The sequence below is a fragment of the Tenrec ecaudatus genome, chromosome 13, assembly GCF_050624435.1.
Source record: "Tenrec ecaudatus isolate mTenEca1 chromosome 13, mTenEca1.hap1, whole genome shotgun sequence".
Taxonomy (NCBI): domain Eukaryota; kingdom Metazoa; phylum Chordata; class Mammalia; order Afrosoricida; family Tenrecidae; genus Tenrec; species Tenrec ecaudatus.
The window spans coordinates 2,984,681-3,011,355 of NC_134542.1; the positions used below are offsets into that span (position 1 = coordinate 2,984,681).

General features: G+C 45.2%; 1 protein-coding gene across 1 annotated transcript; it reads right to left on the bottom strand.

Annotated features, from left to right (window-relative positions):
- Positions 1-4,869: 4,869 nt before the first annotated feature.
- On the bottom strand, positions 4,870-26,675 carry RBM44 (RNA binding motif protein 44). The gene is made up of 14 exons (XM_075530128.1): positions 26,665-26,675; positions 19,780-21,328; positions 19,431-19,502; positions 18,354-18,508; positions 17,658-17,841; positions 17,547-17,569; positions 17,343-17,424; positions 14,954-15,068; positions 12,771-12,899; positions 12,199-12,281; positions 12,047-12,120; positions 9,169-9,457; positions 5,145-5,290; positions 4,870-4,999 (listed from the first exon to the last, which is right to left on the bottom strand). Exons 1-14 carry the CDS (start codon positions 26,673-26,675, stop codon positions 4,870-4,872), a joined length of 3,042 nt encoding a protein of 1,013 aa, XP_075386243.1.

A 26,675-nucleotide genomic window follows, 5' to 3' on the forward strand; every position in this document is an offset into this window, starting at 1 on the left:
TTCCTAGGTTTTTGTTTGCTTGTTTTTCTCAGGGTGGGGGCAGTTCATGGTACTTCCACTAGTCTTCACCAACACCGTGATTCAAACTGGGTCTTTCTTATTCAGTGTCCGACTGTCAGTCATAGGAGGCTGTTGAAAAGACCATTCTTGAGTAAGATGCACGTCAGTCCTCCAAGTGACACGCTTGCTTTTCAATATTTTAAAGGGGCCTTGTGCAGCAGATTCGCCCAACGCAAGGACTGCTGCTTCTGTGAGCAAGGAGCAATGGGAGCATGGGTTAAGCGTTGGGCTACTAACCTCATGGTCAGCAGTTTGAAACCCCGTTGCTGCTCAGGAGAAAGAGGAGGCTGTCTACGCCAGCTCAGAAACCCACAAGGGCAGTTCTGTTTGTCCTCGGGGTTCGCTGTGAACTGGAATTGACTTGAAGGCAGTGGGAGCAGCGATTGTGGCCGCAAGCAAGAAGCCCTTGACAACTTTTCAAAACTTGTACTTCGCTAATGGAAACGAGTGGGCTTCAGTTTTACATCTCCTCCTGTGAAAGCCATTCAGACCAGTTTAGATGTGAGGGTTTGTAAGGAATCTAGGGGAAGGGAGGGGGTGGTTCAAGGCTGTGACCCTTCTTTCTCTCTTCTAAAACATTTTAAACTTTTTTTTTGCTTATTTTTACTTTTCCCCCTAGGGTTTGTGGAATACTTACAAAGAAAACATATTCTACGTAATTACACAGACCATCTCATCACATCAGATCATAACAGGATCCCACTAAACACTCCCCATTGTGGTTCTTAACCCCACCCGCCTTACCTCCTGTATACCAAAACTCCAATCTCATCCCCTTTTATCATGTGCCACTAACTGGTCCAGCTGCGAGGATCTGGGTCTTCTTTCCATTGAGTTGGAAACCTTACTGAAGGCTGCAGTCTTTGATCTTCATCTACAAGAGTTCAAGTGCTCTTTGCTTTCAGCAAGGGGGCTGTGTCATCTGCACATTGCATGTAATAAGCCTTCCTCTGACCTGGATGCCCAGTTCTTCTTCACACGGTCCAGCTTCTCAGATGACAGCCTACAACCATGATGCACCCCTTTCCCAATTTTAAACCTTTTCAACCCTGACCAGCTCACCAGAGCCTGGGAAATGAAGCCTCTTGCCCAGGCTAACCATGGAACACAGATGGGCACTGGAATGGGAGTCCAGTCAGGCTTGCTGAGCCTGTCTGTGAAGCGCCCTCCTTGGGGAGGGCCCCAAGCTGGCCCTCAGCTTCCTGGCAGACAAAGCAAACACCTGGACAGCATCCAAGGCCCGCAGTGAAACCAGAGAAAGCCAGAGCCTGGGGAAGATGGACAGCTGTCGGGAAGGAGCAACAGAAACGTGGATGCCTGCACCTTCGGGGGAGGGAGTGTTCAGTTCTGGCTCGCGACTACAGTTCTCCTGTCAGTAGGGGTAGTCGTCTATACACGAGTCGTTGGAGGTCTATACAGCATCCACAGTTGCCCGTGAGCCAGAATCCGGGCACAGGCACGGCCATCGGCCCTACCTCATTCCCGACAGCATCCTTGGGCAGTTTGGGTGAGATTGTCTACTGCTGACTCTCAAATCACCTCCAGCTGGTGATTGACAGCTTCACAGGTTTATCCGGCCCCCAACCCCCACTGCCGTCTCCCATGGGAGGCTGAACTGCCAGGGGTCCTGAGTGATGGGCCTCTCCAAGCCTTGGCTCATGGTTCTCCATGTTTAAAGTCAGCACCTGGGTCCTCATCCCCTCCTTAACTCCATTTCTAAGGGCTCAGATCAGCTGCCAACGTCCACTAACACCGGAAATTCTGTCTGAAACTTTATTGACCATGACTTCTGGGTGTATCCTTTCAATATTAGCAATCACATGACTTAATAAATAGGGAAAATACATATTGTCATGACATACAGCCTGACACCATGATGGTCATTTAATTGGACTCTTTTTAAAATGAAACTTTGTAGAAGCTGGAACCCAGTTCTTGGAAGATGCTTGGGGTGGATCAGGTAATAACAGAGACCCACTAATTGAACCTTATTCTGAGGAATCCCATAAAGCCAGCAGTTGGACTTCTAGCCTGAGCACTACAAAGGCTTCTCACACATTGGCAGACCTTAACTTACACCTGGAAACACCTTCCAAGGCATGAAGTATGACACACGCAATACTGTAAGCTAGCTGCCTTTATTGAATACAAACACATCACACATAAATGTGAAACGGGCAATTGTCAACTGAGTGGCACCAACTGAATACCGAATGCTTTGAACATTTAAAACATTTGAAGAAAAGTATACATGTTAGCAAAAATACAACTGAGCCGCTTGCTACTCTAAGAACCTAAGCAATTAAAAGAAGTACACAGCCCATCTTGTCTTCAAGTAGGCCCAGCATTAGGCTTGAAAACCTGTTCCAATTGGCACCCTGACATGACACGAACCTGACATGACATGGACAACCTGGTGGAAATGGCTGCCTTTTGTCAGACCTTGCCTGGATTCATTCTTTGTGGAAAAATGGGGGATTTTTGAGGGGACTGCAAAAAGTTGGTAGAAATGGAAGTGAAGATAGTGGAACTTTTCATGCCATCTTGGATCCCTGAATGCATCCGGAATGCGTCATGTTGAGATCCTAAAACACATCACATGGATCACAGTGGTTTGCTTTCCTTGGAGACTTAACCACATACAAGTTCTGAAATGTCCCTTACCTAGAATTCAGTGTTTTATCTGTCACCTCACGGTCCAGTCTGAGAGGTGCACACAGCTGAGCACTCTGCACAACCATCAAGGACCCGATGCTTCAGCTTTGGGGGTCATGTGAAAAAGCCACACATTCTCTTTGGCAAAGTGTAGAAAACAATTGAACAAACATTTCTCTTCGTGGGCACTATTCTTTTCTTATCCAAAACATGCCGTTTCAAGTCTCTAAATAAACAAATTTGAAATACAAAGCTAATAAACTTATTATAGTTATCTTTTAACCCTATATAAAGGTCTTAATATTATAGCAACAGTTCCCAGGTTTCCAGAGGGCTAAGCAGCTGAATCTTCTTGTAGGCTAATTAGATCATCTTGTTAGCACAACTTTCTCTGGAGGCCGGCGCTCATGCCTTCCTGGGAGTCTGCAGGGTTTAGAGAGGAGAGAGAGTGACAATGGACAAGTGCAGACAGAAAGCCAACACTCTCCAGTCTACAATTATGACCACCCTCTGCCACTCACTGCGCCCGCTGACTCCCCGTCAGAGGAATTACGTAACGGGGTTAGGGTCGGCCACCAAGTGGACGCACGCACACAGGTGGTTGCATTTGTCCTAGGGCTTTCCCACATACAACAGACAAAACCAAAAGGAACCTCGTTATGTCCAGGCCCTTCCTCCTCCAATCAGCTCATTAAACTACGGTGACATCGGGAACAGAAGCAGATGCTCAAGTGCCACCGAGACAGTTTTGAGAGAAGACAAGCCCTGTACACCATCACGGATGACTGCATCAGCCTGAGTGGCTTACCAGGCACCGAAAGGCGGTGTGCCTTTACAGCCCCGTCCTCTCAGCAGCTAGTGCGGCTCCACAGGCACGTGGCACACTTCCAGCATCCACTGCCACCCACTGGCTCTTCCAAGTGTGACGATTTGCTACTTGTGTTTATAGAGTTCACTATTTCAACACCCTGCCCCACAGATCCTCTGATCTCCCTGATCCAATCGAGGGACACACTGTGTGAAGCCATGCCCGAACCTCTGAGAAATCATCTGCTCTTGATGTTTGTGTACTCCAAACCCTTTACCAAGGCCCTGTGCCCACCTGGCAAGCCAGGGCTGTCTAATACCATCCTGGTCCAGGGTTGGAAAGCTGTCAGCAGGGCCCTTCAAACTCCTCCCTGCCCCTTTAAAAATAGTACCAGCAGAAAAGTGACCTCATGTGGGGCATAACTCCCCAAAACCCATCTTCCCTGTACGCTGGCCAGGTTAGTCAGTTATCTTGCCAGCTCTCCAATGCCTGCAAGCAGACGTTTGGTGTATTTCATTATCTTTCCTAGTTGTTCTCCATATGAAGTTGGATTGAAGCACCTAAAACTGGAAACACAAGCCCACCCACCATTCTGTTAAAAAAAGAAAGTAACAAGGATTTTTACAAGTGTTCCTGGTAATTTTACACTGTTCGTGCAAACTCTGCGATACCCTCTTCGGGAGATGAGTTGCTGTTTATTCTTTTGAGTGTGGGCCGCACACAGTGACTCACATCTAGTGCACAGACCGTGGCAGAGAAGGGAGACTGCGGAGGGCGGCTCACAAAGGCCTGGAGTGTCTACCTGCTGTTGGGTGCCGCCTACTCTGGGGGAGGCCAGCTGCCACAATGCAAACACCCAACAGACACTGCCAAGAGACCTGTGAGGTGAGGAACAGAGTCCAGCTGCAGCTCTGGAAGGGAGGCATCTCTGAGGCAGGCCCTCAGCCTTACCTGTGGGTGACTACAGACCAGAGCAAAGGGCACTTAGCCGAGGCCCTCCTGACCCCATCACAGGACTGTTAGCTGATATGGGTGTGCTACTGAAGCCACAGCTTCAGGGTAGTTGGTTTTACATTAATAGTTAACAAATAAAAAATTTTTAAAAAACCAAAATTAAAAAAAATTTTAAATAGTTAAATACAGTGGTTTAAAGTATATTATTAAAATAAGTAGAATCAGTAGCTTAAAATAAATAATAAATATTATGATATATTAAATGTATTAAAAGATATTTAGAATATATTAATATAAATAATAAAATAAAAATAAAACCAGTAGCTTACCAACATTCAGTCATATTTAGAGGAGGATCCCATCAGCCTACCTTTTAGTGCTCACGTTCCTAACTAAATGGATGCAGAGTTTTTCAAAACGGAGGACGTCAGCTCCACGATGGTGTTCACAGACAAGCCGCTCAGAAAGCCTTTGCGACTCAGCCTCACTTCCTGAAGGGCCGCAACAATGCGGTCTCTGTGCAGAAGAAAGACACACGCATAGTTTCCTGTCCCCTCCGGAGGCAACACGCTCCCGACCACGCTGACCCCCCACTGAGCGGAGCTATTCTTACCCAAGAGTGCAGAGGCTGTTAAACCGACACCTTAGTCCTGCTGACTTTACTTACCTGTCGACCTCGGGGTGCAACTCAGCCAGTCTCTTCATGATCTTGGTAAAGCTGCGCAGGTTCAGCGTATGTGGCGGCATGAAGAGAGTGGGCACATCCGGTAAGGACATGGGCAATTCCATCTCCTTACAATTCTTCTTGACACCCTCAATAAACAGTTAAAATATTTTACTAAAATCAGTACATGATGATTATTTACAGAGATGACCTAGCTTATTTAGTTGAAACTGTATTTTAAGATTGTAAATGGCAAAATCAGGCTCCCTAAGAAATGTTGGTTTGCAACGATTTATACCAAGTTGATATACTTGGACTGCTTATGGACCCCTGTCCTAAGTGCATTTTCTGGGAGCTGCGGGGCTGTGTATGAGGCCATGTCAGGCATCGTCCTCGGCCAGGATGCCTGACCCAACACCTAAGACCATGTCCTTCTTTTTCTCATACTCTCTTCTCCCAAATTCCCTCCACAGGTAGTCCGTAACTAGTTCTATTCACGATGCCAAGAAGTCAACTCATTACATGGTGCCTCTTAAGTTGGAAGCATTAGGGTTCCATTCTTTCACCTACTGCACAGCAAGGCCTATCTAAATGGTAGTTATAAACATTCTACATCAAAGTCACCAAATGTACAGTGAGCAGACTGTATGTCCACAACTATACCCCATGCCACAGAGGAGGCTAACTCAAAAGCCCAGTCCCCGAGTCAACTCTGACTCACAGCAAAGTTTGCCGGGTAACAAAGGCTTACGTCTCCATCGGAGCCAGTGGACTCATTTTTCTCCTCAGCGCCGGCAGGCTGGCACTGCTAGCCTTGGGCTAGCAGCCTGACCCGTCAACAGTGCCAGCAGGCCACGTAAGTCATATGCACTGCAGCGCCCGCCCCTCCAGGAACAGAGCGTACAATTCAGGAGACACAACGAAAGCGAGATGTAGTTAACCAGGCTTCAGACTCCACGAAACCACTGCCAGTCCCTAACAATCCATGAAGGGCACATTCAGATGTAAAGGCCTGGTGGAGACCTGTGACATCAGGCTCTCATAGGCATCATTCATGAGCCCATTGCCACACTGCCCTGCCCCCACTATGTCTCTCAACCCGGAAGAGCAGTGTTTCTTCTGGGCACGGCTGCTTTTGCCGAGCCTAGGACAGAGTGCAGAGTTGGTGATAACTATTTGTTGAATAAATAAATGAGATGTTTGGAGTATCATAAAGCAACAGTTGAGACCACAAAAGGGCTCTTCAAGAAAGGACCAGATTGCTGGTAAGTATCATGCAAAATACCAGCTGGCACTTACTGAGTACACCAGCAGAGTGGATACATGTTGAGAATCTGAGAAAAATAAACAAGGTGATGAGAAACACCTGGAAGGTAGAGATTGTGAGGACTTTCTACCCACACACTCCTGCCTACCACCAAGGTGTGATTTATACTGTAAGTGAACTGGTCCTCCACAGGCCGACCGCTAGGTGTCTCGTTCTGCTGTTCACAGGGTCACTCTGAACCAACTTGATAGCACCAAACAATGCACTTCCTTTGGCCAACTCTAAGGTCCACTGTCACAGCTGGACAGACCGAGCGTCGTCGTCATGTGACAGCCCCACCAGATGCCCTGTCTAACGGAGAGGGAAAGGCCCTGAGTCAACACAGCCACTCTTCCTCACAGTAACCCACGTACACAGAAAGCAACGCTCCCGCTCCTACACCATCAGCCGTTCTGTCCCAGTCCACTGAGGCAGCCACGGTGTCAGTCCATCTGGTTGAGTGTCCCTCCTTTCTGTTGGCCATTTGACTAAGCATGATGTCCTCCAAGGCCTATTCCCTCCTGAGGACATGTCCAATCACACAAGGTAAATCTCACTATCTTTGTTTCTGTTGAGCAATCTGGCTGCACTTCTTCCAAGAAAGATTTGTTTGCTCTTCTGGCAGGCCAGGGTACAAAGGTAAGTTAAAAAGCACTGCCAAACAATCGCAGGGACCTCTACAAAACTGCCAAACTCTTGGCTCTCAACATATCCCAGCCATGTCTGTACACTTCCCAAGTCAGTGTTTCCACCTCCCTAACCTTTCTCCCAAGATTTCTATGCCATCTTGACTTCTAAGGAGCATTCTGGCTGTACTTTCTCCACAACAGATTTGTTTTTCAACATTCTTCACAATATCATTAATTCAAATATATTAATTCTTCAGTCTTCCTATTCACTGTCCATCTGTCACATGCATACGAGGCAACTGGAAAGATCATGGCTTGGGTCACATGTACCTGTTATCAAAGCGACATTTTTGCTCTCCAACACGACAAAGAGGTCTCCTGCAGCAGGTTTTCCTAAGACAACACACTGATTTGACTGCTGTTTATCTAATAAGCATCAACTGTGGATCCAAATAAAATGAAAACCTTGACAACTTCCATCAGGATTTTTATATTCTTTACACTGAGTGGAATCCACACAGAGGGTGGAAGTCTTTGCTTTTCATTTGCAAGTGCCTCACGCCCTTTCAGCAAGCAAGGCTGTGTCATCTGTCTGTTGTGGGCTAACGAGTCTTATAATAATCCTGACGCCATGGTGTTCTTCACACAGTTCAACTTCGAACTAGGTGTGCCGAGAGGATACAACCTGGACACACTGTCTGGTTTTGAGTCATTCAGTGTTCTCTTATGCTGTGGAAATGGGTGCCTTTTGGTCTACATGGTACAACGGAGCATTCTGGAACGCAGATTCTCAATGCTACCACAGCGTGCTATGATCCACTCTCAACATGCCTCCGTATCATCAGTAAGACACTTATCTTTCTGGTACCCCCTGCTTGCAGCGGATTCATCTGATTCCCACCATCGTATCTGGGCCATGTCCTCTTCGAGTCTGGCTTGAATTTCTGGCAGCCCCACCGTGGATGGACTATTGTGGCAACCATTGTGGACTTGTCTTCAAAAATTCTTCTGTGTCGATAATATGACTACTTGCTGATTTATGTTTTATTGGGTTACCTCCTTAGAATGGGCATGAGTTAGCCATCTTCCAAATTTCCTGGCAGAAATGATGGTGCGCTTTTTGTGTTTTATGTGCTTGTTGAAACATTTCACTTGGTATTCGGTCAGTTCCTGGAGTCTTGCTGTTCACTAATGCCTTTAGGACCATGTTTCCTGGCTTACTTTCTCCACACACCGTCTCAAGACTTGTCTACATCCTGCACCTACGTCCTTCATCAGACAGGCGAATCCGCCGGACCCTTCAGGGGACACAGCATGCTCCACCAACACTTGGAACAGGCACGACTTGAAGGACAGAAACAGGGCAGAGCATGAGAATGCTCTCCGAGGATGGCACTAAGTATCTTGGCGATGGCTACACATCCGTATGCATTTGTCTAAACTCTTTCCAGATAAAAAAGATTTTTCTGGGAGATTGTTTGAAAAAAGGTCACCAAATGCCTTCCTGACAGGAATTCTGGAGACCCAGAGGGGGAGCAAGGCCAACACCACCTCTTCCCACCTCATGATCAGAAAACCCAGTGAGGCAAATGAGGATGTATTAAAATACAGGGCAACTATAAAAAAGTAATGAGATTAGAATTAGATATTTAATGAAGTATAGTCCAAGAAAAAAGTGTGACAAAAAGCTGGCAAGGCCTGGCACAGAGCCTCCTTAAAGTCCCTGAGCTATAGCACTTCAGACAATTCAAACTCACTGCCAGGGAGGCCTCCCTGCTTCAAAGTGACCCTATAGGACAGCTCCGCCCCCGTGGGTTTCTGAGACTAACTCTCAGAGAGTAGAAAGCCTCGTCTTTCTTCTGCAAAGTGGCTGGTGGTTCCATAGAGACTGACAAAGACCCAGTTCCCTGCCGTCGTCCCTTAACCTGAGCAGAATGAAAGCCAGGCTGGCAGATCCAAGGGCAAAAGCAATGAAGAATCACTGTTCTCCGGTTTACTTCTGGGATGCCGATACTGGAGCAATTATCTAACGAGCTTCTTACAGAAACGACATGTGTACAGGCCATTTGAAGGACCCATCAAGAGAACTGACCTTCTGGTCAAAAGGGAAAAACTCGCTGTCTGGCTCGGGGCCCAGCTGCCTGGGCCTCGTTCTGGGCAATCGAGAAACGCAGGTGGCTGGGTTGGTTTCTTTGCTGGTGCTTCTTTCCGCACTGTTCACACTGGACCTGCCTCCATTTCTGGAAGGCAGGGGTGCTGTACACTCTCCAGGAGTCTTCACCAGCCGCACGCTCGCAGGCTTCCCGTGTATCTCCGCCCCGTTCATCTCTTTCACTGCTGTTTTCGCATTACTATTTTTCTTAAAAGCCAGAGATGCATACCTAAAACAGAGGCAAAAAACCAGAAGGCAGTGTTAATTGCCTCACACTCAGTGTTGTAACTCCTGGTCAAAAGGTGTTTTCTTCAAAAAACAAAACAAAAAAAACCCCACTGCTTTTACAAATAAAAAATTTCTCACGTTGAGATTGGGAGCAATATTTAGGGCAATGGAATAAAAAGCAAACTAAAGATGGAAAATAAAAGATGGCAAAGTTTGATTTAATGTCTTATGAATTATCACCAATAAATTTGTTGAAATTTTCTATCTTAGAACACTAAAACCCATCACGAGGTTGACTATGTAGCCTACCCCCCAGGGGAATGAATAATAGAAACGTGGATGAAGGGAGACAACTGTCAGTGAAAGACATGAAATAACAACAATAATATATCATTGATCAAGGATTCACGTGGGTGAGAGGGCAGGGGAGGGAGAGGGAAAAGAGGAGCTGATACAAAGGGCTCAAATAGAAAAAGCTTTGGAAATGTTGATGGCAACTTATGTACAAATGTGGTTAATACAACTGAATGATGGATTGCCATGAGATTTGTAAGAGCCCCCAAATAAAATGATTAATAAATAAAAAAGAGCACTAAGAATGCCCATATCAATCATTAGAAATCATTTTAGATTTAAGAAAATTTAAAATACTGCAGTTAATTCCATTTTGATCACCAAGCAATGAGAAAATTCAATTGGCAAAAAAAAAAAATTCTCTTTAAGATTAAAACCGTCAGTATGAGAAATGGAGCAGAGGCTGTGGCAGGAATGGTGTACACAAAGACCCTTATAATAAAGGGAGGGGGCCTTACCAGAAGGCTAACGATGTGACCCCGAAAGGGCAGAATTCTTAGAACCAAATTTTACACACACAAGAAGCTCAGCATTAAAGTCGGCGGCAGAGTGAGGGTGGGGTAGGGAATGAAGAATAAAACAGAAAAAAGGAAAGGCAAGAAAAGACAAACTCAGAAAATAGAAATTCTAAATGAATCTAAGGACGAGTTCTTTCAACAAGGCCACAAAGCTGACAAACCACCAGGAAACAAAACCCAGGGGAAACAAGGGTTATTGGGAAGACACCAGTAACCCACATTAGCAATGAAAAGCAGCGACACCTAAAAGTTAAGCCAAAGAATGAAATTTTTCTAGAAAACAATGTCAGTATTTCAGACTCTCGAAAGTTCAAACGTCGTATCATGAAAGCCGGAGAACCGCGGCCTGTGATTGACGGCACTGGGGAAATGTTCTAGCAGCACAGACCGCCAGCAGAACCAAGAAAGCTGTCTCGGAGGGAGCACAGCTGGAACGCTCCGTAGAAGCAAGCTTGGCGGGACCGCCTCACCAACGACAGCCCTGTTCTCAGGAGAGGCCGTTCCTGGGAAGGACATTGCGCTTGGTAAAGCAGAGGGGCAGTGACAAAGACGAAGCCCCTCGATAAGGAGGGTTGACACCAATGCCTTCAGACACAAGAACAAGTTGGCGCAGGACCAGGGGCGCTACGAGTCAGAACCAGCCCTGTGGTAGCCAACATTTCAGACGTCCAGTTTATTATCATCGAGGTATGTTCAGTACTAGTTCTTTTAAACTATGAACATAGACCAGAGGGGGTGGGGGTGGGAGGGAAACCAGTTAGAAACCCAAACAGAATTTGGATTGTAAAACTGAAAAGGTTGGGCAGGTGCTAAGAACCCAGTGAAAAGCACCAGCCCGAGGCAGCATCAAGGGAAAAGTAGAGACCAAGGCTGAAGTTCACGTGCTTTCCAAAGATGAGACTATGCCTACAGCTCTATAAATGGTATTCTCTAAATTCCTCAGGGAACGTGTAACACTCCAAGGAAGACATACTATAAAAGATGCAAGTGAAAGAAACACAAGGAGTAAACAGGATACTAAAATAATCTTTCACACTGAATTCCAGGACCACACTACCATAACATACTGAAACCTAGTCTCATACCCGCGATAGGCTAAGCAAGACCAAATGCCTATGATCGTCATCAATTTCATTTAAGATGAAGAAAATGCAACATCTATTTTTGGTAACCTTCAATTTAACTACCAATGGGACCCTTTCTTTTGGTTAGTAGCCCACCATCTGACTCACTCACGACCCCACCAGGGCTCCTAGGGTCTTAACAGATAAAACAGCAATGAAAGATTGGATGTGCCTGCTTGTAGATGCCACAGCTGTCTACCTTAAAAAAATAAACAAACCCACTAACACAAACCAAAATCATCACTCAGTCAGACACCATTGTGTATTCTCTGAGACCCTCCAGGAGCCCCACAGCCGGGCCTCCAGGCCCCCTAACTATTCTCCCAGGGGCACAGGAGCCTGGGGCCTGCTCTCCTAACAAGTGCACTCAGCACTCCCGGCATCAAACACTGCACAAAACAAGGGCAACACAGCTCCCTCTTCCAGCAGCCGGCCATCAACAAATTTAAGGCAGAAGGAAAGCAAGCCCAGGCAGAGAGCCCCCAGGTCACCTAACTGTCCATAAGACTCCCCTACACGAGGCCCTGATTTTCTGACCTCCAATGCAAGACAGATGCCCATAGATAGCCCACTGTCCAAATTTAGGAAACTTACCTGTAATTAGTAGATGAATCATAAATCGAAATCTCAGAAACTTGGTATTTCTGGAAAAGGGACTTCAAATCAGCCTAAAAAAGAGACAAGGCTAGGTAAGAGGCAGCAAGCACGAGGGAGACTGAAAGGAAGCGCTCAAAGAACTGGCATACCTCAGACACTGAGGGGCAGAGCCCACCCACGTGGATCAAGTAGGCTTTCTCTCTGCACGAGGCCTCAGTGCTCTTCCTCTCTGCTGCAGAGAACATATAGCATGGATTTTAAAATCATGACCCCAATTCTACCTTACACCCGGCTAGACCAGAGCATGTTCACAGGTACAGATAAGAGCTGGAAACACAGGGAATCCAGGACAGATAAGCCCCTCAGGACCAATAGTGAGAGTAGGGACACCAGGAGGGTTAAGGGGAAAGTGGGGGGAGAAAAGGGAAAGGGATCACAGCTCCAAGGAGAGAGTCACGAGGGGCACCGGTGCTGTCCTGGGGTGGAAGGGAGGAAAGGCCAGCCCTTTATTGGCTAATGAAATCTTCAAAGTTAAACTAGTAGCAGACAGTTTTCTGGGAAAATTAACCTCCAAAACGATCTATTTTCTCATTTTAAATAAAGCTGCAAAAGAAACAAAATATCGAGACAGCTTAGCCCTCCACATAACAAATGACAAAGACATGCACACTATTTGAAATACACTAGATTATGATTTTCCCATAAATTCCTAGGCACCAACCTGGTGTAAACTTTGAAGTCCATCTGTCTTGCTCTATTTGATTCCCTTGGATTCTGGAGACATCAACTCCTGTAAGGTTGTCTTTAGCATCAAACCAATCATCACTTATTTCCTGATAACTTCTGCAATCTAAGAAATGGGAAACAATGGGCTATGAGCAATATACCGTTTAGCCCTCTGATACGTTATCTAGTGTTGTGGGTAAGCCTGAAAGCAGGAAGCAGACAGATGAGTGAGCCAATGTGGAGGTTCTCTGAGAGGAAGTCAGTCCCAGGTTTCCCGGAATCAAGGCACTTTTCAAATGGAGTGACCAGCTGACCAGCTTAAGTCATTCAGAAAAAAATTTAAGTTGCACTTTTTAAAAGATATTTTACCTTTATACAAAATCACAGTGAAAAACCTTTAAGGTGAAAGAGCAGTGCTGTCGCTCGTTATTTCATTAAGAGTGGGAATTGATGGTTTTTGGAATGAGCATCTTTTTTTTCCCCAGAGAAGACAATACCAAAATAGAAACGCAGACTACTTGCAGAAATACAAATTAGATATTGGAATCAGGAATAGGAATAGTGATACCAGAAGGGGAAGGGGAGAGGTGGGGAGAAGGGGGAACCGATAGAAATGATTTACACATAAGCATAACCCCACACCCCCACCTTCCAGGGGGATGAACAACAGAAACCATGGGAGAAGGGAGACAGTGGTCGGTGTAAGATATAATATTAATAATACAATTTAAAATTTATCAAGGAGTCACGAGGGTGGTGGGGGAGGGAGAAAAGAGGAGCAGATATCAAGGGCTCATTGGAAAGTAAATGTCTAGAAAAGAATGATGGCAACATATGTACAAATATGCCTGATACAATTGATGTGTGGATTGTTATGAGTTGCAAGAGCCCCCAATAAAATGATCTTAAAAACTAATACAAATTAAATACAAGAAAAAGAGGACCTGATGCAGAGGGCTTAAGTGGAGAGCAAATGCTTTGAGAGTGATTAGGGCAAAGAATGTAAGGATGTGCTTTATACAATTGATATATGTATATGTGTGTATTGTGATAAGAGTTGTATGAGCCCCTAATAAAATGTAAAAAAAGAAAATGATTAGGGCAAAGAATGTACAGATGTGCTTTATACAATTGATGTATGCATATGTATGGATTGTGATAAGAGTTGTATGAGCCGCTAATAAATGTTTTTTAAAAAGATAATGTTTTTTAAAGGAATATTAATAACAAAAAAATAAATACAAGAAAAGCCTACATTACTTGTCATATCATAAAGTTGTCAAGTAAAAAGCATAAAATTATACTTGATTTTCCCTGACATGATCACTTAAGTCAAAATGGGGGCATAAGCAAATGTGGTGAAGAAAGCTGATAGTTCCTGGCTATAAAAAGAGAGTGCATCTAAGGTCCTAAAGTCTTGAAGCTAAACAAGGGGTCACAGCTGGGGAGCAACAAAGGCCACATAGAGGCACAACCAGCTTGTGTGACCATGAGGCGTCAACAGGATCAGGCATCGAACAATCTAACTGATGAGAAGGAGTGGAGATGAAACAGCCAACATTCCTCTAGTTCTTTAATGCTTCTTTCCCTCCCTCCCCCAAGTCCTACCTTACACACCCAGCTAAACCAGAGCATGTACACAGGTAAGAGTTCTCGACACGCAGAATCCAGGATAGATAACCCCCCAGGAACAGCAATGGGAGTAGTGATCCATAAGGGTAGGGGCAAGGTTGGGGGAGAAAGGGGAAACCAATCACAAGGATTTATGTATAACTCCCGCCACCCCCGCCAAACCAGGGACGAACAATAAAAACATAGGTGAAGGGAGACAGCAGCCAATCTAAGTTATGAAAACAATAATTTATAATTTATCAAGGGTTCACAAGGGGGGAGGGTGGGAGAAAAAGAGGAACTGATACCAAGGGCTCAAGTAGAAAGAAAATGTTTTGAAAATGATGGCGACAACTTATGTGCAAATGTGCTTGATGCACACAATTGATGTATGTGTTGTTTGTAAGAGCCAATAAAACGATTTATAAAAAAATTATACTTGATTCTCCTAATCAGAATGATGCAGTCAATTAAAATACTTAGTAGGACTTAATATCAGCATTAGGAGTCCTTTAACCTCATGACTTGCGGCTTGTCAGTTACATAAGCTACTAGTTTCATACTGACCAGGGTCATTGAGTTTCATGTGACTAAAGTCTTCAATGATGTCCACGTGGTTCGAAGCCTCTTTCTGAGCCACTGCGTCTTGTCTCGGCTGGCGGTTCTCAGACACTACAGACACCTGAGAGTTGAAGTGACAGGACATCAGCAGTGGACAATGAGCAGCTGCCATAGCGCCCTGCCTGGTGAGGAACACTGGCCTTGTTCAGCCCTCACACGGGGGCCGGAGAGACAGGCCACTGTCCGCCCACTTCAGAGGTGAGGAACTTGTTGCTTCTGGCTGTACAGTTGACGGTTAGGACTTGCACCCAGACCATCTGCCCAGGGACCTGGCTTCCACACAGCTAGAAGTTGGTGAGACAGGATTTAGGCGAACGTTCTCCATGCTAACATGTGGTTCTAACATGTCAGTTGGCAACGAAGGTGCGTGCTGGCATGTGCCTCTCTCTGTATGTAGGAAGCATGAGTCAAAGCCGGGAAGGCCAGCCCCTCTGCAGGGTGGGCTCCTGCCAGGAGGAAACCAGGTATTTCTCACTCAGAGCGAACACCAGGGCCCCCCTGCTGGGTCCCAGCTCTCACGGGCTTTTGTATTATTGTAGCGCCTCCCACAGGTGAAAGGGAACATTAGGCCTCACCTGGAAATCGTGCTTAAAAGAACAATCACTTAAAGACAGAGGCAGTAACAAACATGATCAGTACTAGATGGCTCTGGCCAACTGTGAGGGCAGTACACAAGCAGCTGGAGCTCAGGAACACCACAGGATACACCACCGATGCCCATTCCTAGCCCCGTAACATCATCTAAAACATCTGTGTCACAGCCACGAAGAAGGCCATAAAAGTAAGTTATTGCAGCATTGTGTTCATTTGAAAGTAACACTGTTCTACCCAAACAAGCGGAAGGTTCTGCCAGAGCTACCATCATAACGGTTGGGGGGTGGGGGGAGGGGGAAACAACAAAAACACCACTCTCCAGAACTTGTACCATTAATCTGAGAAGCTGTTTAAGCAAACTATGTGAGAAGGTTAAGCAAAGAAAACCATTTAGTTTTGGTTGATAATTCATTTTCTTTAAAGAATATGGCTTATCTTTTTAAAAAAAGAGATCATCTGTTGTAGAAATTTAATTTCGATTATTTATTTTAATAGAAAGAAGCATGTATCAATCAGGCATTTCACTTCTGGTTTGGACTCCAGCTCGAATAACGAAACTACAGGGTTGCCTGAGCCAGAGAGCGGGGCAAACCGGGCTCCCTGAGGCCACTGCTCTCCCTCTGCTAGAACACCACTGTATTCCTCTCTGGCCTCAAGGCCGGGCTGCAAAGTGCTCCACACAAATGAGATCGCCTTTGGGAAACCAGCGATTCAGAAAACTCTAAAATAGCGGTTCTCAGCCTGTGGGTCTGGGATCGAGCAACCCTTTCACAGTGATCACCTAAGACCATCAAAAACATACTTCTGATGGTGTGTCCGCCCCCTTGCAGATATGTTGTTCTGGTGAGAAAGAATCTATCTCAACCTTCACACCGACTTTGGCTTTTTATGCATACTGTTGTAAGATGTAGCAATGTAGTCTACTGTTGTTATATTAAGACTGTTACCCATGCTACACCATGCTTCATGCAAAATTTCATTCATGTCATTGGCAATAAATATTTCACAATATATAATTCCATTATAGCTTTTGTGATTAATCACTATGCTTTATGTTCAATTTGTAACAATAAAAATATGTCCTACATATCAGAGATTTATACAATGATTCATAACAGTAGCAAAATTACAGCTATGAAGTACCAACAAAAATAATTATGGTTGGGGGCCACCACAACATGAAGAACTGTATTAAGGGGTCACAGCATCAGGAAGGTTGAGAACCGCTGCCCTAAAAGGTATTTTTAAACCTTTCACCATTTAACGAAAGGAGTAAGAACTAAAAGCATTTGTTCTCTGGCCTGCCGGACCTATGTGGGGGAAGGGGAAGGCACTAGGTTTAACAGCTCTGTCTCAACACCATGGTAGCCACATGCCAGGCTTGCCTAGAAAAGTCCGGGCTTGTACCTATTTCCAACAGCCAGTTAATAACATGACTCTTGATTGTACATGACTGAACTACTGGACGGTACGTGGATTATGTGCCAATCAAACTCTTTCACCACCACCGGTGTCCTAGGCTGATCAGTTACATGGTCACCCTACTGGACATCTATTTGCAGAGGCCTGGAACGAGAGGTGCACACGGATTCCTTTCATGGGCATGGCTCTCGAGCGGCAGCACACGAAGCCAGCCAGCCAAGAGAAGAGGGGAGGAGAGCTTCTCACGATGCTGGCCGGCTTTCTGAATCCGTACAAGGCAGGCTGGAGAGCCTGGTGAGCTACACTTTACAAACCTCACCTGAGAGCGCGCCTCTTGTAGGTCTGAAGAGGCATCATCAGGCACATTTTGATTCTGCGGCTCAGACGCGGTTCCTGGAAAGCTAATGAGAGAAAGATCATGTTCAAGAATGTACCAATGTCCTGAATAAGGCCCCCAACAAGAGACGTCGCAAAGTCAGCGGAAGGATCTGGTGATTCTAACTAGAGGGACGCCTCCACTCACACGAGTGTTTCTTCTTTCATGAGCTAGAGAGGGAGACAGAAGGGAGAGAAACCAGTTAGCCATGTTTTCTGTCTGAAGGGACAACTGTATTCCCAAAGCACCGTTACTTACCGCGGCAGCAAAAGCAGACAAGGCAGATAACAGTTTCGACTCTATGGACAGGGGGGGCAGCTCCTCCAGCGGCTTGCCTTTGCTGATTTTTTCTTTGAGACTTTCGTATCTAGCTTTTATATCTCCCAAGACAGACAGCAATGCTGAGCCTAATTCCTTCTTAGCAGAATGACTTGTTAAGTTCCTGTTTGAGAGTTAAGTGCATAAAATGCAATTATTTTGGTTCAAGCGGTCCACTGAATACAAATAGAAACGGGCTTTAAAAAGTTTGTGGAAAATGGAATGAAAGAGAATGGAACTTTCCCACAAACATGTTTAAGTCCTCTTGTATTATAGCAGACACTTAGTTCTAATGTTATCAGGATCTTGAAACTTTTTCACTTTGAAGTGGTAAAATGAAATGACTGAGATATGCCTCTTCTCTGTGACAGCAAGAGCTGCCCTCACCACACCATCATGAACCCCCATGACCCCATCTATACGTGGACGAGCCGACAGAAACAGCAGGCCCATCTCTGCACTCTGCCACCCGCCAGGGGCTTTCGGAAGTGCATGCCACCCACAGGTCAGCCAGTACGCCCAGCAATCATCTGCTTCTTATCTCGGCTGCTCAGCAGAGCCTCAGAGATGTTTTCTAGTGCCCTGAAAGCCAGTGGGGCGTTTCTGTGGATACATAGCTGGACAACAGCTTCGCACCTGTGCGCCCCTTCCTTCTCTGACATCACGAGCCTGTAGAGGTCCCAGCAGTGGTGGTGGCACATCTGGTAGTGAGCGTCCAGGAGGTGCAGCTCAGCGCTGAGGGCTCGCTGCATGACCTTCTGACAGCACTGCAATGCCAAGTTCTCCATCTCCTTAGAAAGCGGGAATTCCCTTTAAAATAAAAGGCAGGTGTTGGTAACAACCCAACCATTCTCTCTGGAAATGGCTCTTAAATTTCCTATGCTTCCCAGGATGATTAAGGATGTAAAGAGTTAAAGCTTAGAAGTCAAGGAAATATATACATAATCAGTTATACTTCGTGTAAATTCTTGGCTTTCTTTTATTAAAACAAGGTTCCAACGTCCAGTTATGACTTCATGTATTCAGAACAATGGGATTTCCCAAAACCAAGCTTTGACCAAGATTTCTAAAGCTGGGCTATTTCTTTAACACAGTACTCAGAGTAGAAGTGGACAGAATCTCCGTTGGTTAGTAATTACGAGCGGTACCACTGTCCTACGGAGCCCCACTTGACTGGGTGTCCCCATGTTGGCTTTGGCGGTCCTCCCTCGCTACCAGTCATGGCGCCCGCTGCGCTCAGGGCTTCGGCCCTTTCCTAGGGCTGACACACAGGAGAGGACTCATGAGAAGACTGAGTGAAGCACAAATAAGCGACCGCAGGAAATTGTAACTCACCTGGCTTTTCAGAGGCCTTCTGTTCTAATAAAGGAAAACTAAACCATACAATAAATGAAAGCCAGAGCGAAAACTGCAGTGAAAACAGCTATTTACTCCTTCAAATATAAGACATTTTCCAAAGGTGTTCTTTGTTCTACCTCAGAATCAGATAAAAGAAAATAGAGTAACTCAATCAGCATGGATTTGGTCTGAATATGAATTATCAACACTAAAATCTCAACATGTCGAGGACGACGTGTATTGTTTTCATGTTCATTTGCGTGGAATTCCACGCATCTGTGACAACTTCTGGGCATATATCTTAAGAGGGAAAGTCAGTCTTGGTTTGAAGCCCGACCCCGCCTCACTCTGCGTCACTCCATCTGCAAGCTTAACACCTCTGACATACCTCTCAGGATAGTTCTTCAAGTCTGTGATCTCGAGCGTTTTTCTTAATTCCAGAGAATCCTGAAAACGGCATTCAAAATTAAATTGGGGCGGTGACAAATAACCCACCTTATACTAGGGGTTCCCAGTGGGCAAAACATGGAACCCCATTTGAGCTGAGTTTTGTGGCACAGCTGCCAGGGGAGGATGAGTTGGGGTGAACTCACTAGCCTTCCTCCACACCTGCCATTGTCTGAGGGCACCCCGGAGGGCGCTACCATCCAAGGAACCGAAGCAGCCAAAAGCCGCCCCTCTACAAAGTTAAACTGCGTGTGCTACATGTGACACTGGCTCTTACCTTGTGTAGGAAACGTCCACTTGGCTTTACCCCATCAGCAGAGGGCAGTTTGCCCGGTCCTGTCAGCACAGCCAGTTGTGCATCCACACCATCTTGACTGAATGACCAATCTGTGTTACAAGCCACACTCCTTGGCTTCTCACTCTGCCACTCGCCGGGTCGTTTCTTATTCATCATTGTTATCTCTGTGTTGCTTGATACGGACGCCACGGAAGGCCGTGCACTTGTCGCCCTGCTGGTTGTGAAACAAGCCCTAAAGTCGGTGCTGGCATCCACCATCTGGGTGACGGTCACTGCACTGTCCATCAGTAATGCGCTTTCCATCAGTGATGCTGGACACGTCCCTTCCACGGTGTGAGAGCACATTTTACCTGGGCCACTGCTATCAGCAATGTTCTGGGAGGTGTCTTCTACTGACCGCTTATCTTTGGGGGTGATCCTTGGTAGAGCAGCGGATAAGTCGAAGGCCGGGTCAGAGGTGCTTTGTTGACCTCTATAATTTGGGTATCCAGAGGCAGAGATGACGGCGTCCCAGGCGTGCTGACGCTCTTTGCAGGGCTGAAGCAACATCTCTAGAGCGGCTTCCTGTGGTAAAGCACTAGGATCTTCGAGATGCTGGTACAGGTTTTTCTCAACAACTCTAGTTCTACAATCGCCACTTTCCGCTACTTGAGCCTTCATTTTGCCAGTGTATGTTTTAGCTGCTGGGGCTTCTGAAGGACTCAAGAAAACACCCTTAGGCTGAGACTCGTGCTCTTGAAGAGAACAACCGGTCAGAATCATTTCATCTAGCAACGAGTGGTACCTTAAACTGGTTTCTTGTTCTGAACATTTTCCATGTTTTCTTTCATGATATTCTCTTAGCATATCCGAAGTCTGGAACTGGGAGACATCACCTTGCCCACAAGCATCCATTGAATCTAGAGAGATGACAGAACTCGTTCCCAATTCAAACTGATTGTCTTCTTGAATGCTGGCTTCATAACCTAAATGCTTCGATCCAGGAAGTTCCAGATTAGGTATGTTTAATATTTCTGATTGGTCAAAAGATAAATGGTTATCTAAGTATTCTTGTTCTTCTGCACTATGATACTCCTGCTGTGAGTCTTCCTCCAGATCATTCTTTGGCTCGCCTTCAGCACTTTCTTTACAAGCATCACCAGCAATCCTGTAGATTTGGTCCAAGCCTCTACTCTTAATACCTTGTTGCTCCAGGATATCAAAAGGCACTGTCTCTCCTTTCTGCGTTTCAGATTTTAATTCTGAATTTACTTGAATAGGACTTTCAGCTCTTAGTTTGGCATCTGAATAATGGATGGAGTATGTTTCATTCAAGAAAGCATATTCAATGCTGTCTTCAAACTCGCTTGATTGGGAGTGAGCACTCTCTCCGTTCGTGCCTTCGCTCCCTCCACAGGGATGCTCCAAATAATCGACCCGCTCAGGGTTGCTGAGCTCCTTGGCATGAGCTCCGTCTCCTCGCCTCGAGTCCCCGTCACCATCAGGCACAGGGCATCTGACGTCCTTGCAGCACTTTTCTTTCTCCGAGCTAGACAGACCATCTGATTAAAACAGTAATGATAATAAAACCCACATTACAACATTACAGATCGAGCACTGACAATGAGCTTGGATGTGACCTGGTCCAAGCTCTCCCCGTGCAGAGGCATTGTTTATATTGCCCGCAACTCCACAGCATATACCTGAGGCTAGTCGAGGTGCTTCTTAAATTCTTTCAGTGGCAAGGAGTTTTTTGTGTGCATTTGGAAGCAGGTGCAATAAAACTTACTTTTCATAAACTTACTTCCTGAGTCTTTGAGTCCCTCCTAGTGCCAGCCTAAGCTTACAGCACAAAGGAAAAGATGTGGGTGCCATCCCAAAGGCCCATGCTTGGTAAGCACACATCAAGATGACAACGCTGACTCTCAGGCTGATAGAATGGGTAGGTAAATGTCTAGAAGACAGGTGCTTTGAAGCAAAAGAGAGAAACTTCTTGTTTCTGAGGGAGATGAAACAGGACACGGAAACTTAGCATGTGAAAGACTGGGAGGTTTCCAAGACACCGTCAGCCGGCCCTGCAGGAGTGAAAGCCCGCCACGGAGGTGTCCACAGGACCGCAAAAGAGCTTTCTGATACCTGCCTTTTATACTAAGACTCGTCAAGTGGCAGGAGTTGAGTTTTAAAGGGGGAAAGCTTGAAAAGGGGGACTAGAGGCGGCTAGAGCAAGAGAACAAAAGGGGACCTGATCATGATCAGCAAGACTGCCAGGAAAGAACCCTAACTGACCTCCAATTAGGTGCCATCTGCTTGAACACTGCTCCAAGAGAACGCCAAGGGGTGTGCCATGGCACTGCATTTGGATGGGAACATTCAGAGCTAAAGAGAGGGGGCTTACATGAACAGAATTAGAAAATGAGGAAAACGGGAGGAAGATAAGTTAATTCTAGACAAATGGAGTTGGAGGTTAATGATAAGACCACCCAGATGCCACCATGGCGGAACAATAAGGGCGTGCAACAGAACAGCAAGGGGAGCAAAGCAATGAAGTTCCCAGGGAATACCAAAAAATAGACTGTGGGTCCAGGGTGTGGCACCTCATCAGACTCGACCAGAAAATACTCCTAAAGGTCAACAAACAGACCTTGAACTATTTATAGGCAATTCATTTTTTTGGGTCTTTTTTGTTGTTCCTTGGTTTTGTTTTGCTGTCTTGTTTTTGTACTTAATATTGTATTTGCATGTCTATTTAGATAAAATAGGCGGGATAAACAATCCTGAGGAGAAAACAACGGGATCGACGATTCCAGGGGGACAGGGGAGAGTGGGAAGCAGTGGAAAAGAAGTGGCTGCTAACAAACCCAGGGACAAGGGAACAACAAGTGATCTAAAATCGACGAGGTGGGTATGGAATGTCTGGTAGGGCTTGATCAAGGGCAATGTAACCAAGAGGAATTACTGAAACCCAAATGAAGGGTGGACATGACAATGGGATAAGAGGAAAGTAAAAGGAAATACAGAAAATGCCTAGGAGGCAAAGGGCATTTATGGAGGTCTAAATATAGGCATGTACATTTGTAAATATATTTATATATGATGATGGGGAAATAGATCTATGTACACACACATATATATGTTTAGCATTAAGGTAGCAGATGGACATTGGGTCTCTACTCAAGTACTCTCTCAACACAAGAACACTTAGTTCTAATAACCTGGAATTCCATGATGCTCACTTTCTCAACATGATTGCTGAAGACAAAATAGATGCGTAAGCAAATGTAGTGAAGAAGGCTGATGGTGCCTGGCTATCAAAAGATAGAGTGCCTGGGGTCTTAAAGATAAAAAAGCAGTCATCTAGCTGAGAAGCAACAAAGCCCACATGGAAGAAGCACACCAGCCTGTGTGATTATGAGGTGTCAATAGGATCAGGTATCAAAGACCCAGAGCAAAAAATCATAACATTGTCAATGAGGGGGAGTGTGGAGTGGAGACCCAAAGTCCATCTGTAGGCAATTGGACATCCTCTTACAGAAGGATCACGGGAGATGAGCCAGTCAGAGTGCAGTATAGCACCGTTGAAACATACAACTTTCCTCTAGTTCTTTAACGCTTCCTCCCCCACACCAATGTGACCCCAATTCTACCTTAAAAATCTGGCCAGACCAGAACATGTACATGGGTACAGATAAGAGCTGGAAACACAGGGAATTCAGGACAGGTACACCCTCAGAACCAATATTAAGAGTAGCCATACCAGGAGGGTAAGGGAAAGGTGGAACCAATCACAATGATCTACATATAATCCCCTCCCAGGGGGATGAACAACAGAAAATTGGGTGAAGGGGGACAACGGTCAGTGTAAGACATGAAAAAATAATGATAATTTATAAACTGTCAAGGGTTCATGAGGGAGGAAGGGAAAAATGAGCTGATATCAAGGGCTCAAATAGAAAGAAAATGTTTTGAAAATGATGGCAACAAATGCACAAATATGCTTGACATAGTAGATGGATGGAAGATTGTGGTAAGAGTTGTATGAGCCCCAATAAAATGATAAAACAAAACAATACAGAAAACAGCAACAACAAAAAAGACGATCCAGATGCAAATCATGTCCGGTAGGACCTTATAGATAAGGATTAGAATGGAGAGCAGTGCTAGGTTCTATTGTAATATTGTGAGTGATTTTTTTCTTACAGATTTCTAAGCTCCTATGTAGTCTGGATATTAACTCCCATGTTTTATAGTTGTAATGTAAGTGAATTTTCTCCGAGTCTACAGCGTATCCATTACATTTCCCACCATACCTTGTCCCCCCAAAGCATTTACGATTATTTGGTTAAATTGATCCATTTTTCTTCTGGCTTCTGTGTCCCTGGTCCTCCCTACCACTTGATTATCAAGTGTCTCTAACAATTTCTTCGAATGCTCTGAGTGAATGCTCTTGTTGAATTTCTCTCTCGTATGAAGGGTGCTGTTGTAAACAGTGCTGTGAGTTGGCTCCAAGTTACAGCAACCCCATAAAAAGAGTAATGTATCCCCACCACCAACAAATGCACACCTGAGTCCTCATGCCGTGGTGAACACTGTTATTTTCCTTCTGAGTGGAAATGGCATCTTTATAAAATTCCAAAGTCCTTCTTACCTTTCTGCTTCATCATTTCCTATGTCACCTTTTCCTTATTCCATTTTACTAACCTATTATCTTTTTGTACAACGATGCCAAACTACTTTTAACTGCCATAGCACTGGAGGATATTTTCATGAGAGGACTTCAAAAAGTTCATTGAAAAATGCCATTATCTTTTAATTCCATTTTACACACTTTTTGAAGGTGCCACCTATTTGGTAAGCTGTATTTATACCTCTTACTTATTACCCCCCCCCATCTCTCTGTTTCAGGTTCATATTTTAAAGTTCATTACTTGAGGGGATGGTGCTTTTTAAATTCCATGAGAAACCCCTATGGAGATAAACTGTGAAAGAGAGAAAGAACTCCAGCATCCTTTCCTTAGATTTCCAATAGTGTTTGCTACATGAACAGGAATTACATTTGATTCATTAGAGTTCCTGACTAGTATCTGCATTGCATAATGTGAATTTATCATTTTACAATACCCACTTACCTTCTTATAATGCTTTCTGCACCTACTGTATCATGTTACATAGTACTCTATGAATATCCCTCTTATTTTAATGTTCATCTGTCCCTTCACTTTCCCATACTTTAAAACCTTTCTTTTCTGCTTTAAATGTGTGTTGTGAGCAATGTGACTAGGAGTCTGTCTTATTTCTTAATCCAGAATGCCACTTAATCCTTAAAGCACATTTACTTATGACCACATTATCTGTTAGCAGTCCGCAAAAGCCTGCCTGGACAGAAACCTTACATTCCTGCTCCTTTTCCACTCTGCAACCAATCCCGTAGAGGCCCTCGCCTACATTGCTTGTATTTATCAAAACTCAGTGGAGTGATGTTGCAAAATTAAAGACATTACTCAGAGGGAACCTTTAACAGTTGGCAACATGGAAGGGGGGTTTTCTGGGCTTGACAGCACCTGCCCCACCAGAATAAAGGCAGCTTACGTGGAGCCTTACCTTGCTGGAGGGTTCCTGCACTCCTGTAATAGCCTTTACAAGAAGCTGTTCCCAGCACTGCAGAGGCCTCCATCACTCAAGGATGTATATTCTAGAAAAGGAATGAATATTTGATATTGTACCTAACATTATGTTAGAAAAAAATACTATTAGAAATACAGAAGGATCTTGGCAACTATAGCCAACAATTCTAGCATTGAGAAGTTGCTGTTAGAATGGTACCATTTAAATAAGACAATCTTTTCAACCTCCCTGGGTATGTGTTAAAAAGAAAGTTCACCAAAAAGGTCAGAATTCCTGTTATGTCGACCCCTCCCCAGAAGAATGCACGACAGAGAATAGCACGGAAGATATAGCCTGGAGAGAAAGGCAGGTCTGCCCAGACCCCACGGGAGCAAACCAAGAGGGAAGGAGAGGGGGATGTGGGGGTCGTGGGCATACCTCACCCTGACACATCAAGCCTCAAGGATGACATTCCTCTTTGAGCAGCCAATGCACAGAGAGGACCACAGGGCCAGCCCCATCCCAAGACATGATGTCCCTCACTGACCCATGGTGCTACTGGAGATCGCACTGGAGACAGTGTGGGAACAGTGCCCAGTCTGACCTCCCCACACTGGGGCGAAACACGAAGGAGCACAACAGAACAGCAAGGGGAGCAAAGCAACCAAGTTCCCCAGGAATCTCAAAGAGACTTATGACTCGGGGTCAGGGTTTGGCACCTCATCAGACCCTATAGGAAAACATTCATAAGGGTCAATAGACAGGCTTCCCACCTCCCTCCTCTCTCTTTTTTGCTAGGTCTATCTATATAAGATAGGCAAGATAAACAATCCTGAGGAGAAAACAACCAGACCAATGGTTCCGGGGATAACATAGGAGAGGAGGAATAGGGGGAAACAAGGTGGGCTGGGAGAAGCCAACTCAGGGACAAGGAATCAACAAGAGGGCTAAAAGTGATGGCAAGGAGGGCATAGAATGCCTGGTGGGGTTTGATCAAGTGCAATGTAGCCGAGAGGAACTATGGAGAGCTGAATGAAGGTCGGAATGATAGTGGGGCAGGAGGAGAGTAAAAGGAAATAAAAGGAAAGAATTAGGTGGCAAAAGACATTTAGAGGTATAAATAAGAGCATGTCTATGTAAGCATATTAATATAAAAAATATAAGTCTACATATATATTTATATGTCAAGTATTAAGGTAGCAGACAGACATTGGGCCTCTACTCAAGCCCTTCCACAACGCAAGAACTCACTGTTGTAATAACCTGGCATTCTGTGATGCTCACCTGCCCAACAT

Coding starts and splice junctions, on each gene's coding strand:
- RBM44 (XM_075530128.1), bottom strand. Junction 12,900..14,953: donor CATGAAACTCAATGACCCTG/GTCAGTATGAAA, acceptor CCCATTTCTTAG/ATTGCAGAAGTTATCAGGAA. Junction 9,458..12,046: donor GATTCATCTACTAATTACAG/GTAAGTTTCCTA, acceptor CCTCTGTTTTAG/GTATGCATCTCTGGCTTTTA.